The 16,636-nt window shown below is 32.9% G+C and overlaps 1 protein-coding gene across 1 annotated transcript in view; it reads left to right on the forward strand.

The window, feature by feature from the left end:
- LOC146138941 (E3 ubiquitin-protein ligase XIAP-like) overlaps nt 1-16,636 on the forward strand; it is a 62,831-nt gene that overhangs the window by 5,897 nt on the left and 40,298 nt on the right. The window contains exons 2-13 of the mRNA XM_083394741.1: nt 1,522-1,615; nt 3,617-3,776; nt 4,080-4,613; nt 4,918-5,071; nt 5,612-5,788; nt 7,140-7,252; nt 8,156-8,199; nt 8,488-8,581; nt 9,070-9,128; nt 10,770-10,852; nt 14,592-14,777; nt 15,330-15,444. Coding sequence (XP_083250867.1) covers nt 1,522-1,615; nt 3,617-3,776; nt 4,080-4,613; nt 4,918-5,071; nt 5,612-5,788; nt 7,140-7,252; nt 8,156-8,199; nt 8,488-8,581; nt 9,070-9,128; nt 10,770-10,852; nt 14,592-14,777; nt 15,330-15,444 — 1,813 coding nt within the window. The remainder of the gene's footprint in view (nt 1-1,521; nt 1,616-3,616; nt 3,777-4,079; nt 4,614-4,917; nt 5,072-5,611; nt 5,789-7,139; nt 7,253-8,155; nt 8,200-8,487; nt 8,582-9,069; nt 9,129-10,769; nt 10,853-14,591; nt 14,778-15,329; nt 15,445-16,636) is intronic.

The following is a 16,636-nucleotide window of genomic DNA, read 5'->3' on the forward strand; positions in this document are numbered from 1 at the left end:
TTTTGTTATCGTTTTTTTTTAGGATTTCTTCGGTAAAGATGTTTTATGTTAACCAAGTTTACAAACATTTAAAATATGTAAACTGAGTTTAAAAATACTGTATTGAAGAACTCTAAACAAATAAAATCTTAGGAAGTACTGTACTTTTGTATGATTATATAACTTTTTGTTTGTTATTTTAAGGTAAATTGTAACTATTTTTTAAACTTTATGGTTCTACACGAAAAGTTTTAAAGGGGTTAATATTTTTGTATCCTGTATTTAAAAAAATGCTAAACAAGACCTTAACTTTTTTGGTTGTAATTATAGCGTTAAGCCTGAATAAATGTTTTAGTTTAGCGTTGCAAAGGTAATATACTAAATTTCGGCGCTGTTCTAGAATCCTACCACATTTTCGTCTGGGGTTTATATTGCTGACATTATTTGGGTTAGGGTGTGAGTTAAGGTTCTGTGGGTCAAGTATTATTATTTTCATATTTATTACGCTATTATATTTCACTCTCCCTTGCGTTTTAAATTTGAAAACTTTTTCTATATAAAAAAAGTGATAAGATTCTGTACCAGTGCCTAAATTTCTCAAATATACCTTCTAAAATTTAACCCTTTGTACCTAAAATCTAATGATGTATTGGTTTCTATGAGAACCACAAGTCTTTTCATGAAATGTTTTTTTTTCAATATTTCACGAATTATTTTTTTCAGATTTAAGTTTGTATTGCTCAACCATCAACCTTGATTTGCATCGGTTTCATAAGGCATTCTTGGTTGAGGTAATGGTTTGTGTTTTATTTTTTAATAATAGGATTTGAGCCAGTCTGGAAAGTATGACGGACACAATATATAACGCATTAATCTGGGTGAATGCTCAATTATATTCCACTGCCTTTCCGCCAAAGATGTTTGGCGTAAAATGTTGTTTAAAACCACTCCAGTGACGTTATTTGTTATAAAATAGTTTGGTATTACAACAAAAAATAGGTTTTAAAATGCAAAATTATTTTAGCTGAAAATTTTAACGGCTATTTTCGGCAACAACAAGTTATGAAATTCAGTCAGGGGTGATTTTTAGGGGTACAGGTTATTCTTTTCAAAAAAATATGTAAGCACTTGGCGGACTTTTCCTGGTGGTTGATTAGAAAATTAAAATTTCCCATTTTGGTAATAGTTGTCTAAAACTACGGCGCTGGTCTAGAATCCTACAAACAACTATTAAATCAACGCACGTTATTTAGGTTAGGGTTAGCGTTTGGGTTGGGGTGGGTCAAGTATTATTATATTTATTGTTATAATAGTAGTGATTAACCCACCCAAATGCTAACCTGCACCCCAACCCAAATCATGTTCGCTATGTTAGGATTTTACACCAGCACCAAAATTTGCGGTATGCCAACTTGGTTTGAAAAAAATTACATTTTTTAATAAAAGTTACAAAAAATCATGTTTTTTTTTGCAGCCCAAAGTTTCAACTTATTTCTATCAAGATAGGTCATATCTTTCTATCGATTGTTTTTTCTTGAACAGTGGCCCTAAAGTTGAACCTATTAGTAGTATTTCCGAAAACAAGCCTAGTTTTATGCGAGGAATACTGAAATCCAAAGCTATTGAACAAGAAGAGGTATGTCGTAACTTACTGTGTTTTCCACATTTCACTTTTAAACTTTGGTCTAGGCCAGTGGTTCTTAACCTTGTATGGTTGTGACCCTTCTAATTACCAAACACTGAGTTTTAGGTTTTCTTGAATAACAAGTTTTTGGTTCAAATTAACTATTCTCAATAAATTTGATTTACATTAGGTAATTTTATCATTTTTTTTTGCTATGTCTTTAAATAGTTATTCATCAGATTATTTTCTTTACATAATAAAAAAAGGGTAAGGGGTCTGCCACTTAGACTTTTTAAGTTTTGGAATCACTGTGCTATCCGGTTTACTAAGAACAATTCAAATAGTTTGGATCAGGGGCGTATCCAGAAATTCTAAAGATGGGGTCCCGAATTTTCAACTTTTTTTAGTCTGGCGTTAATGATGTCATAAAATAGTGACGTATATGGCGTCATAAAATAGCGATGGTAATGACTTCATAAATAAGAAAAAAAATCATCAGGAACAGTCAATTAACGTCCAGCAAAAGCGAACATTTAAACGCAAAAGCAAACACATGCGTTGTTAACAATCCTGCCAGGCGCCAGCTGCGAAACTGCTTAGCGTGCAATCGTTAACTTATGTGATTAATTTTGGTAGATCCATGTACGGGACTACGGTACATTACAAGCACGTCTCTCGCCACCTGCAATACTAAACGAAGATTGTTATCCCGGGTGTTTTGATTAGCGCGACATATAAAACTACTTTGAAGAAACGCGATAACTTTAATAGTCAGTTTATCTAGTACAGTGTTTGATAACCTTTAGGTATTCAATGAAACATTCACACATATGTGTGTTAATATCTGAGATCTAGCCCTTTGAAGCTGCTTTTTGACCAACGACTACGGCTTACGTATAATTAGTACACCGAGAGCCATCGCAGACACACCGAATCTGTTGATCTATGATGCAAGCAGGGCAGACTAGAAAAACAACTAGCCTGCAGTGAGGTTCGAACTCATGACCTCCAGTCAAGCCGGGACCGTCGCTCTACCAACTGAGCTATGCAGGCTCAGAAGGGAACGAGTCGAGAAACAACCATACGCCAATGCTTGCTCAATTTGTTAGTACAACAACCTCATTGAAGGGGATCCACAGTACCATATCATTTATTCAATGAAACATTCACACATATGTGTGTTAATACCTGAGATCTAGCCCTTCCAAGTTTTTTTTTTGTGACCAACGACTACGGCTTACGTATAATTAGTACACCGAAAGCCATCGCAGACTCACCAAATCTATTGATCTATGATGCAAGCAGGTCAGACTAGAAAAACAACTAGCCTGCAGTGAGGTTCGAACTCACGACCTCCGGTCAAGCCGGGACCGTCGCTCTACCAACTAAGCTTTCCCTTCTGAGCCTGCTTTTTTTAGGTATAACGGCATGTTCGCATGAAGCGCGAAAATTTTTCGCACTTACGTAGTTCAAATAGTCAAAGTATTCGAAATGAACTTGTGTATAGTTTGTCAGAAGCGGCGGGCCCGATGAATTAGATAGGCCCACGGGCGGTAGGTTGCCGACCCCTGTTTTACACCAACATCTCATATTAACGCGGACAAACAAACAGCGAGAAACATTAGCACCGTCTAACTCAACGTTTTCAGAGAAAAAAGCACGAACCGCTCGATTTATTATTATTAATTGTTGAACACACACTTGCTGATCAGCCAACCCGAACGAATACTAAACGGCGAAACTATCATGGGTTTACTGTCGACCAAACAAAAAACGAAAAACAGCGTTTTGCGTTCATTTTGGTTTTGCATTAGCTTAAGACGCGTGACCCAACATTTAAAAAACATGCAGCTTCGACAGTGAGTAAAACCTGTCAAAAACGATATTGTCATTTACGAAAAGGGGGTTGTCCGAACCCCCCCAACCCCCCCTGGATACGCCACTGGTTTGGATGGTTATAAAAAGTTTGGTTTGGTGCTGTTTGAAAGTAAAGTTTGTTTTAATTGTTGTTAGGCTCCTTATATTACCTGCAGTCCAGAATGGATTCCAAACAGGTTAAATACAACGTTTAACATACCTCCGACAAACCAAATATTGTCATGTCCTGGAAAACACGCAAGCTACAGAGGAAAGAAATGTGACCCGGAAACATATTACCTGCAAAAAAATTTTGGTGCGTCATTTTTTATCTTCACTGTTTTTTATATATATCTCTATTATCTATAGAATATTTTATGTTATCTATTAATTACATTAAAAGCACTGCCTTGCTCTATTAAAATAGCAACAAACAGTTTGATATGGTTGTAATTTTTTGTGTTTGTTAACCTTTAGTAAGCTGGAATAATATATATTCTTTAACATGTCATGTGAAAAAGTTACAACATTGATAATACAACTCACAGTATAAACTTGTTATATTCTCTAAAATAAAAACTTAAATTTTATCGGATGGTTATTTTATTTATTTTTTTAGTAAAATGGGGAAAAACTGTGCCAGAATTTAAGAGCTGCAAAGAAAAATTCTTTGAAACTATTGCTGGATATTTGAGCCCGTATTCTATTGATGTTGCAAGAAAGTTATTTTGTGACTTGTACAAAAATGACTTCAGAAAATCACTGTTTTATGTTAACCAACTAATGCAAACTATGTTTGTAACATTTGAACGTGAAGATTCTTGCATTTGTGGTGGAATATGTGTGACTAAAAATATTAGCTTTGCTGTGCTTAAAGCAATTTCAAAGGAAGCGTTTAATCTTGCGGAGCCAAGCAATTATGATTTGAGCTTTTTGTCTGCATTGTTTATTGTAAATTTCGCTTCGTTTTCCCAATTTGAGGATATCTGTGGCTCTAATTTGCGAAGAAATCGAAGAGTATTTGATATAGTCGCCAAGCTTTTACAAAAGAAAAATCAAGATTTAGTTTTGTCTTTGTCGTTAACAAACAACTTCGAAAATTTGGAGGAAAAAAGGGAAATGGCCATTGAAATTTTACAGCAGCGCCTAAAAGGTAAATGACATTTCCTTTGCCGTTTCAGGTCATTTTTACTCTAAATATTTTTTAACTTGTGCCCAAATATATTAAATTATTTTCATAACATTACTGCTTTAAACAAATGGTTTTATTTGGACGTAGTAGGAATATCCCAGCCTATATAGAAGTAGGTTGCATTTTATGTAAGTTTCGAATCACTCTTTCATTAACTATTTACATCTAATGTTGATATTCCTACTATGGTAAAAAATACAGTTTAGGATTAAATGTGGTTTTAATTTTTTTAATGTGATTAACTTTTTTACATTTTTACCACCAGGTTGCACATCAGCCGAGAAAAAGTTGTTGAAAAAATGGGGAGGTGTCATACAAAACAACTTTAGTCCTATGTTAAGTTGTAAACAATCGATTGCAACTAAGAATTTTAATTCTACCCTTCAACTTATATGCGCCGATGGAACTATTTATGACAGGTACAAATCATTTCACCAACTAAAATATTAAACTAGATTGTCTTTTTTAGTTTTTTACTCCTTAAATGTAATTTGTTAACTGTTAAATTATAAAGTGAAACAAAAAAACAATTGCGCTTTACATGGTACTAGAATCGCTGTTGATAAAAAAAGGTTTGCTATTAAAAAAAAAGATATAAAAAAAACAGGATTTAGTTTTTATTGCAAAGTGATTTATATTTCCTTCATTTAATCAAGTTAATAAAGTTTGACACAAACATTTATGTCTGGCCTATCAGGCCTTTTAGTTATCCGACTCACTGTGAAAATTGTTGGCTGATCCCTAATTTAGACAATAAATGCTCATCTCATAAACGCCCTAATAATTACCTTTTCTTTCAGGGCAATTTTTTTTTACTTTTCTGCCAAACAAAGTCTTAATTTTTTCAAATATAACTAATATATGTAAATGGAAGAAAAATCTATGAAAAATAGATGGAAACCAAAAACTTAAATTCCACGGCTCTGTTTCACGAAGTAATTTTTTTTTAATATTTACAGAGAGCGTGACCCGCCAGGTCAAAGGTCAGTGTACATCGCACCCGGCGACCAATATAACGAGTCATACCGACTCAGCACATTCATCAAGTTCCCAGTTGAAGTGCCAGTGAATCCAAGACATCTTGCAAACTCTGGGTTCTTTTACACTGGCTATAAAGACAGAGTGAAGTGCTTTTGGTAAGTTGTACCCATTTCATGTTGCATCCTGTTTTTGGTTACATCTTGACTCACTCCCCTCTAAGCCATTGTAGCTCAGTTGATAGAATGACGGTCCCGGTATGACAGAGGTCGTGAGTTCGAACCTCATTGCAGGCTTGTTTTACGAACATGATACAGCAGGCAACGGTGCTATGGTTGTTTCTCGACTCGCTCCCCTCTGAGCCTGTGTAGCTCAGTTGGTAGAATGACGGTCCCGGTATGACAGAGGTCGTGAGTTCGAACCTCATTGCAGGCTTGTTTTAAGAACAGGATGCAACAGGCAACAGTGCTATGGTTGTTTCTCGACTCGCTCCCCTCTGAGCCTGTGTAGCTCAGTTGGTAGAATGACGGTCCCGGTATGACCGAGGTCGTGAGTTCGAACCTCATTGCAGGCTTGTTTTAAGAACAGGATGCAACAGGCAACAGTGCTATGGTTGTTTCTCGACTCGCTCCCCTCTGAGCCTGTGTAGCTCAGTTGGTAGAATGACGGTCCCGGTATGACAGAGGTCGTGAGTTCGAACTTTACCACAGGCTTGTTTTACGAACAGGATACAGCAGGCAACGGTGCTATGGTTGTTTCTCGACTCGCTCCCCTCTGAGCCTGTGTAGCTCAGTTGGTAGAATGACGGTCCCAGTATGACAGAGGTCGTGAGTTCGAACCTCATTGCAGGCTTGTTTTACGAACATGATACAGCAGGCAACGGTGCTATGGTTGTTTCTCGACTCGCTCCCCTCTGAGCCTGTGTAGCTCAGTTGGTAGAATGACGGTCCCGGTATGACAGAGGTCGTGAGTTCGAACCTCATTGCAGGCTTGTTTTAAGAACAGGATGCAACAGGCAACGGTGCTATGGTTGTTTCTCGACTTGCTTCCATCTGAGCCTGTGTAGCTCAGTTGGTAAAGCGACGGTCCTGGTATGGCCAAAAGTTGTGAGTTAGAATCTACAGCGCTATTGTTGTTAGCCTGTGAAGCTCAGTTGGTTATATGACTATTTCAGAAGGACCTAGGCTAAATGTTCTTATAAGATTATTTTTTTTAAGCTTATAATTGATCGAATAATTCGGCAAGTCTCTAAAAGACTTATGTTGTGTTGGGTATTGCTTAATTAAGAACCAACCATGGTATTTTAGCCACTGGTTTTCTGTACACTGGCTACGAAGACAGAGTAAAGTGATTCATGTTGGATATTTCAGGTTTGAAATAAAGTACAAAATGAAAGCATTGCTTTAGAACGGCCTCTAGTAATACAAAGCCAATGCACTGGTGTTTTGGATTAATTTGTGTTTTTAATTATTCTTTGATTATAAACCCACCCTGTTTTTATTTTTTCAGCTGTGGTCTGTGTGTTGAGAACTGGGTTGTGGGAGATGACGTCCGATCACCGAGATGGCATCGAAGTGATTGTGCACATGCGCATGGAGGGGACAGCGGAAATGTTCCTATCGGTTAGTTATATCTAAACAAAATTAAATGGTAGCAATATAAGTTGCATGTTTGTTTTAACTAGTGGTTTCCAAACAGTGTGTGGCGGTGCAAAGCACAGAAAGTTTTAGAACTTCTGGTTTAACTTATATTGTCATAGCATATATGCAAAACTGTGTTTTATGCTTTAAGAATTTGGCGACAAGATTCTGTATTTCCATGGCTATATTACATTTTAATTAAAACAATTTTTAACAAGTTTGATAGAGCTTAAAGGTTGAAACTTAAAGTGTGGTTCTGTTATACAAAATGCCTTTAATTTATCTGATTTATTGGTTGTATATTTTAAACAACAATTTTTTTAGTTGTTGTAATGTTCGACGCGGCCTAACAAGCATGGAAAATGTCTACAAACATTTTTATGCACATGTCTAACTAAATATAGTTGAACAGCCTGTCTTTGTTTTGATTTCCATATTGAAAAGTTTTTGACAAACCTAATGTTTTGTCCCAAAGTTTTTGAATAGACTTTAAATTTATTTTTTGTGCAGTTAGTTATGTATTTAGAAAGTGTGATTGTAACACCATTTTTTTTAACTATTTGTTGGTATTTGTACCTTTTTGTTTAAAGGATATACAAAAAAAAGTCATCCAATTAAAAGTTCTTAAAAAATCCTATAAATTTTCTGTTAAATTTTTTTTTAATTTGAATTCATTTCACGAAGTTCTTGGCAATCCTGATAAAGCTAAGATACTATTGTTGAGAACAGTGCCAGTACATGTATTCCAGCATATAATCCAACATTATGTGGTTTACATGTGCACTAGACCTCCCTATTCTTATTTCTTCACACCAGCCTATGTTTTGATAAGCAACCACAGTTTTCGAAGCTACATTAAGTTAACCTCTTGTTTCTTACCACTAGGTGGGGGAGGGCTTGCGAGGTTTCTCGTTCCAACGACTGCACAGGTGATATGGAATGTTGATTTCTATGTTGAAATAAAGTAATATTTGCACTAAGCATGTATAGCTGTGATTTTTAAACTGTGTGTCAAATGTTTATACATTATCAGCATCATCCTTTAATTCAGCATACTTCTTTACATGATTTCTTTAGGTATGGGTAAAATACATCTAACTTCACGAAACACAACTATGAACATTAGGCCTAATAGTTGATATAACATTATATGCCTGCAGAAATTAATGTAAATATTAATTCCTTTATTTAACTCACCTTTGTACATTGTTTTGCAGACTGCCCCTAGCTTCTCAAACACCCCAATAACAGCCGGTCACCCAAGCAGAACGCAGACTACACCAACAACAAGATCAAACCCTCTGCTACAAAGTAATTATGTTTATTTTTTTGAATGAAATTTAACTCACATCAAGTGTTAAAGTTTTAGGTCTTTGGAAAGTTTTATATGTCTTGATTTTGTTTTTTTTAAAGTTTGTGACAACTCTGTTAAGAAATGTAATATTTACTGTAAAAATCAAGTTATTTAATTGACATAAAAAGACCCAAAGGTTAAACTTTAGCAACCAATGCTTTATTTTTTTTGGAACTCTCTAGTTGAAAACCACTGGTGTATGGTAAATAAAGTGTTACATATATATATTATGCAAGTGTTAATTACTACCAGGACAGTTTTATGCTTTTACAAATAATTAATTTTTCTTTCAATAAGAATAACTCAAATATCAAGTTAAAATTGACAAAGTTGGATCTAGATATGACATATGCTTGAAACTGAAAAAGGTCTTGTTTTTTAAACAAAATGCTTACTTTAATTATCATATGCTGCTTAAATGTTAAGTACCTGTTTATTATTGCAGGTGGTTTTGTGAGACAACAAACAGCAAGACCACCACCTCAGTCGGCTTCAATATACCAGGTATGCCACAGAGTTATCATTTTGGCAATTTTAGTTTTTTTATTTTGTCGATATTAACAGTCTAAGTTTCTATTTTGTTAACTGTATAGCGATCATATTTGTTTAAGTCAACATTTAAGGTAAAAACTCATTTTAACAAATAATATTATTATTGAAAACACTTTGCAATTATTTGTCCAAGCTATTATGTGAAGGCATTGTTATATATCTTTCTGTCAACTCTGCACAACATACAGGATACACAACATTTTAAAACCGGACGTTTCATATTTTATTATGTTGTTTTCAAATAAGTGTAGACTTGCTTTTCTGTTGCTTAAAACTGCTACCTACTTAATTTAAATTCCTAGCTACGATATTTCATCTTTTGTTTATACAGTTAAATTTTAAACGCAGACAGTAATGGTTTTAAGTACTGTAGGCACAATAGAAAAATGGTTCCTGTTTTCATATTGTTGTAATGTCATACCACTCATCCAAAATCCGGTAATTGTAGGAGTCATGCTTCAAATATTTTAAGAAAGGGTAATTTAATTAGGGTTTATGAAGTAAAAACTTAAAATATGTTATTTAGTTTCTCAATAGCTAAAATTTAGTCTTAATTACATAACTTTATTTTTATTTTGGATTAACTGATTAACCTAAACCAAAATTATTTTTATTGGTAGTTTTTTAAAGTAAAAATACAGCCAATCAGTTAGTAACTTTTTGTATTCTGCTACACTAGTTATCTCACACCTTTCTAGCTTAAGCGGCACAGTAAAAAAATAACAAAAATATAGACTGCAAACAATTTTAAAACTTTTGATTGGCAAAGCTGTTCATTAACTGTGCAATAAGTTTGTAGAAATTTCCTGATTCCATACAATTAAGTTTGTATACTTTCAAATAGCTTGCTGGCAAACTAGCTGCTACCTTTTCAGTAAGTGAAGAACAAATGTCAGTGACAAGAAACAACTTATTTACTAGCTTTGCCCAAACTAGTATGCAAATGGTTGAACAACAAACCTTTTGTTTGGTGTGCCCGAGTACGATTGGATCAGGTAGCCCCTCAATCTACTATTGTCCCTAAAACATATAAATTGTCACTAAATCTTATAGGTTTTCTCGGTTTTAATTCATTATTTAACAGCTTAAAAGCTGGCCAAGCACAATTAAATGCTTCCTATCTCGACTTTTGGTAAATATTTTTTTAATATTGTTCTAACCAAGTATGTATCATGTGTAAATGCCAGTTAATAAATGACAAAACAAGCTCAGCAAACAGTTTATTGTATTTATCTCCTTAATTAAAGCTCCCTAACATGGGTTTTTATTCGGTTACTTTACTGATTAAGTATATATGTTGTGTAAATGCTGATGTCATCATTATATAAAAATCTACTGACAAAACAATTTATTACTAACTTCTTTATATTGCTTATTAGGCCTATCAAGGTTTTTTGGGGATATATATTTTTGCCGGCTTGGCCTAATTGATGCTTGTTTTTTTTAATTCTAATCTGTGCAATATAAATGTTTCTTTGGTATTTGTTCAATCAAAACATATAATAAAGCTTAAATTCCATTGTAATTGTTTACTGAAGTAGATAGGTTGCCCATAATAGTGCACGTTATTCTTATTTTTTTTTATATTTTTAGATTGTTGAATTTGCAACAATTGCATCTGCATATCATGAACATTTCTTGAAAAGTATCGATCTAAGAAAAGAGTCGGAAAGAATGTTAGTAAAATTTCTTTTTGTTATGAATTTGTGTTTAGGTTATGCATACTTGATGAATGATATGATAATGAAGATCATTAATTCTGTAAAATTACTTTCTCAATATCAGGCATTTAATTGAAATTACAAATTGCTTTGGTCATGTGTTGTTTGTATCGTGCGGGAATATGGCAGAAAGTTTTAGTTTATTACGATTGTTTTTATATTGGCAATTTTAATAAAGTAAGGTAAAAAAATTTAGTCTGTGGTGAGATTCAAACTGGCACTCTTGGTTATTTTGTGAAAAAAATTAGGTGTTTGTGTCTTCCTGATAAAATATTGAATCTGTCACACTATGTGGTTTGGGTTTAGTATTGTGACCTCTTAACAGAAATTGTTTAATTCTGTCAAGATTTTATTTTGTTTTCTTTATATGCTATAAATCCCAGGTCCTTTTTTTAAATTAATTCGACGATAAGTTAAATATGCTGGTTTCACCAACTATCCAATTAAAAATAATGTATTTATGTTTTTGAATTTGTAACATAAGCTTTAGATATCAATCAATTTTTTTTTATATCAAGCTATACATTCCTTGTATGGCCTACCACTGTGAAACGTGAAACTTAAACCTAGCTGAGTGTGAGATCTTACAGCCTCACGGTGTAATGTGTGACATGTGTCAATTTATTATTTATTTACACATCTCATGTTGTGCAAAGTGTAACCTGACATCAAGTATTACATCATTCATTTACGTAGGTATAATTAACACTTTATCTTCGCTCCTTTTTTAATATTGTATTTTTTTTTTTATTTACCATATTTATTGTAATGCTGAAGTAGATAAGAGGCACATTTTGTAAACCACTTTTCCTGCCAACACTTTCAATTTACTATTTGTTTTTAGTTTCTACAAACAATAATTAAAAAAAATCTTTAAATGATTCACTTGTCACTAAAGTCTGGCCCATAATAGTGTGTTATTCTTATTTTTTTTTTTTTTTGATTTTAGATTGTTGAATTTGTTTTGTTGAAATTTAAATATGCTGGTTCCAGCAATTAACCATTTCAAAATTCTTGTATTTATGCATGTATTTAAATTTGTAACCAACATTACATAAACTTTTAGGTATCTTTTTTTGGTTTTTATATCTATACATTCCTTGTATGGCCTACCACTGTGAAACGTGAAACTTAAATCTAGCTGAGTGCTACATCTTACAGCCTCGTGGTGTAGTCCTGTGTGTGACATGTGTCAATTTATTATTTGTTTACACATCTCATGTTGTGCAAAGTGTAACCTGACATCATTTTAAACATATTTTTAAATGATGAAACTAAAAACTAAAAATGATTGCACAACTGTTGTTCATAACGTTTCTTCAAGTTATGTAATGTTTTTTCACAGTTTATGGGGTAATCCATAGAACATCTGTTTTCATATGGGAATCTATATAAGATTTTATTAAATTTATATTTCCCCCTTTTATGTTGTACAATTTGTAACACGATATCATGTGTTACATTATGTGTTTGAATCAGGTCTTTAAATGATGCAACAAAAGATACTAAAAATAAATGTTGCACTGAATTAATTTTTTACTTTTATATTTATATACTTATTCAGTATATCTTAAATTGATAACATAACATCAACATTGCAAGAACGTTTCTTTCAATGTTGCAATCAGTTTTAAGGGTTACATTTCATTATTTTTAAGAGATCAATGAATTGTGAGACAATTGATTTTTGTTTACCTAATCCATGTGGTAAACAGTGCAACACGATATGCGATGTTACACAACTTTGTTCAGAACGTTTCTTTAAATGTTGCAAGTCAGTTTTAGGATAACAAAAAACATTTCAATATTTCAAATGCAGCATATATCGGCTTTAGTGCCTAGTAAAAGATATAATTGAAACTTTCTCTCTTTTTTTGCTAGTGGAGTTAATTAAGAGTAAAATAACATATTCAATTTTCAATAATATAATTTTTACTTTCATTTTCAACTGATTTATAAGAATATTGCGTTGTCACACATTTTATTTTAGCTTACCTATGCAATATTTGTGAAACATCATATACAAGATTGTGTTGCTTTGTTTGAAACTATTCTTCAAATGTTGCAATCCAATTTTCAGGTTGACACAGAACATTGAAATATTTTAAATGTAACACCTGCTATTTTGGAGTACTTTGTCTCTTTAATTGTTGTCCTGTGATCAAATAGTGAACCTAATATGAATGCTTTATGTTCCATGTACTAAACCTATTGGTGAATTTTGATTGCGGTTATATAATCAGCTTTTAATATGTGTTAAAGTTTTTATAATACGCTTTATAAATAGCGTTCAACAAAATTGACTTTGTTAGTTTTATATATGTTTCTCTGTTACTTGTTTTAAAGATTAAACATTGTTGTACAATAGCACAACCCATAAAAGAATGCAACAAACATAGTGCTTTAATTATTGCGCCATACTATTTAAACCCACTGGAGCTTATAAGTTCTAATTTAATAAATTGGGAACTGCACATTACACAACATTTAATCCTATTACCATCATGCGATGAATTTAAATGTTGTTTAGAGTTGTTACTATTGCTTTGAATCTCTTGTGTGGCTTAAAGTTCAATTTACAAATTGTGATTACCACTTAATCTCCATAATCTTGTTACTGCTATTTGATTCTAAATGGAAAAATAAATTACCCTGACATGGGATGATTTCGCAGCTTAGAGACATCAATGTTACGCCAAATCCTTTGGGCGTACATAAAATCTGTGTCTGGTTTTAAAACCGTTTTTTATTGCTTCCATGAACTGTTTATTTTGCTTTTGCAACAATAGATTTATTTGAATGCCAGACAATATGCCAGATTTTTGTGAAAAGTGGTTGCCTTTTCACTCCCTTTTAATCTATAACTCAAATTAATTTAGTTTTGAGACAACAGCATTGCTCTTAATGTCAGCACCTTTGTTTTACTCCGCATAGGTTTCACAATATTTTGTTCATTAATGCATAGTTGGTTTTAAAATCCTAAATCAACTGTTTGTGATGGTTTATAGTGTATAAAGATGGTTTATAGTATGAATAATGCAAAAATAAAACGTTTTTGATTCAAGAGCATTACTGTTTATATTACGACTTCCCAATAAAAAAACAATTTGTTGCTGTTTGAAATTGCTAAACCTAAATAGAATTTAATTATTTCCTTCATTGGTGCAATCGTTTGTGCAAATAGCACATACATGTGACCTCATCATGAGCTGGTGATTCACACTACTGTGCAAATCAAATTACTTTAGGTGGTGAAATTTTCTGATGGTAGCATTATACAGTTGCTGTGCAAAACAACGTTTTGATAAATTATTATTATTATTTTTTTGGTTTGACTAAAAATACGTGTTTTTTTAACTGAAATTTTACGGTTTATAATTGAATAAATGCAAATATTCCGGCTCATTGAACAAATATAAAACAAATTTAACATATAACCTGGTTTAAGGTTCATTAATATAACAATCACTTGTCACAGTATGTATCTATCCCTTTTTTCAATTTTTTGCATTACAAGGTTTTGATCTGGCCCATAAACTCTTAGCTTAATATTTTGCAGAAAATCTGCTTGTTTTCAGCATTTTTCAAATTTGGAAACGTAAATTACCAAATAATTATAGAGAAAACAGATTATTACCATTAGTTTTCTAATTGAAATAAAAAATTGCAGTTTATAATTTTGTGTTTTTTCTAGTCGCACATTTGAGCATTTCCCAACTGACGCTCCAACAGTGACAACTCACGACTTGGCGAGATCTGGATTCTTCTACCTGGGAAACTTGGATCGCGTCCAGTGCTTTTCGTGCGGAGGAGTGCTCAGGAACTGGAATTACGGCGACAGCGTACAGTCGGAACACAGGAGACACTTTCCTTCTTGCAAGTGAGTTCAACTAGTATCAAATGTTAGAATTGCTGCGTTAACTCGCAAATCATATCTTGAATTTCTACATTAATTTGAGATCAGGTCGGCACTGGTACAAACATTATATTGACTCCAATCCAAAATTACCTGACTCCCTACTTATATGGTAAAGGTAAAAAATCTAGTCTTTGGTGAGGTTTGAACTCACAAACTGTATTTGTATCTCTACCAAGTGACAACTGTATGATCAATCATTCAACCGATATTTTCAATTTTCTGTTTGTGCTTTAAAATGTTAATGTTCTTCAAACAAAAAGTAAAAGTATAGGTGCGCATTGAAATAATTTCCAGGAATTTTCAACAAACACTTGTGATTAGTAGAAATTTCACAGCTCATACAGAAATATCATTTTGAATGTTTCGAATAACTCTTTATTCATTCTTAACATAATGATCTTCTGTATGGGTTTTGTTATTGCTAGATCTTACCACAACCTCAACCATTATGCTCCAAACTTACTTATTAGGTTTGCAATCATTTTTTGTCGTTTAAAACATATTTTTTTGTAGGTTGGTTCAAAACAACGAGCCTCGCAATGTGCCGCTTACATCGGATGAGAGGGCCGCTATTCCGCAACAAACACCAATTTTCACCGAACCTCCAGATCCACCACAAGCTGAACGGGTAAAACAAATAACAGCAAAAACAATGTTAAAATTTAATAACAAGCTGAGCAGGCGAAATAACAGAAAAGCAAGGGTAATATATTATCACAAAAGCAAGGGTAAAGTGTAATCACAGGCTGCAGTAAGGTTAAAAATGAATTACAAACTTATCAGGCAATTTAACCCAAAAACAAGCTTAAAATTTAATTACAAGATACCAAATAAGCAAGTTTAAAATGTAGTTACCATCTAAACCAGTGAAACCAGAAAAATAATTATTACAGGCCTAACTTAAATGTTCGGTTCTAAATATAGACAAATTAATTCTCTATCTTAGGAATAAAAGAGTTCCACAAGTAAGTTCTGGTCACTAATGTTTGTAAAATTGTAGTGCTGTACAACAAATGTAGAATTTGTATTTTCTGAAAATCATGTTATTAGTCGGTAGTATTTGAATGCAAATATTTTATAAGATACATTGTTTAAATTTAGATATAACATATACACATCTTATTAGTCGGTAGTATTTAAATGCAATCAGTTTGCACACAAACTGGACAAATATCATGAATAGATACTTGGTTTAAATTTAGGTATTCTAGCATATACCAAGGTTCGCAGGTAAGTTTACTTTTCACATTTCGAGAGTCCTTAATATCTAGAGCAGTGGTTCTTAACCTGTTGTCCCATTAGTGCTACAACAAGGCTTTTCATTTAGTATGCGAGTAGTTTTCAAGAAATTAGGTTAATTTAACAAAAGTGTAACAGATTTCAGCAGCAATATTGCTTTTGTAGCATTTTAAAATATTTAAAAATTCTTTATAATTTTAACTTGAAAATTATTTATATTTTAACTAATTAATAATTTAACATTTATATAGAATTTTTTTTTTCTTTGGTGGGCAACAGGAAAAAATCTGCTACTATAAAACTAATTGTTTCACAGAGAAGGTTAAAATACAGTTCTGTCTTGCTTTTTTGCCACATTAAAATGGGTCTTGGAACACTATATATATATATGGATCTGTTCATAAGTTTAATGGTGAAAACAACGGCCCAAATAGACATAAAAAGCGACATGCTTTATTTGCCATTTGCCGAAACGTTTGAACAATAAAGCATGTCGCTTTTTATGTCTATTTGGGCCGTTATTTTCACCATTAAAATGAATCTCTAATCGAACCCTGCTTCTTGAGAGTTTTTTTTATACT

The sequence above is a fragment of the Ascidiella aspersa genome, chromosome 7 (assembly GCF_963924565.1).
Source record: "Ascidiella aspersa chromosome 7, kaAscAspe10.2, whole genome shotgun sequence".
NCBI lineage: Eukaryota > Metazoa > Chordata > Ascidiacea > Phlebobranchia > Ascidiidae > Ascidiella > Ascidiella aspersa.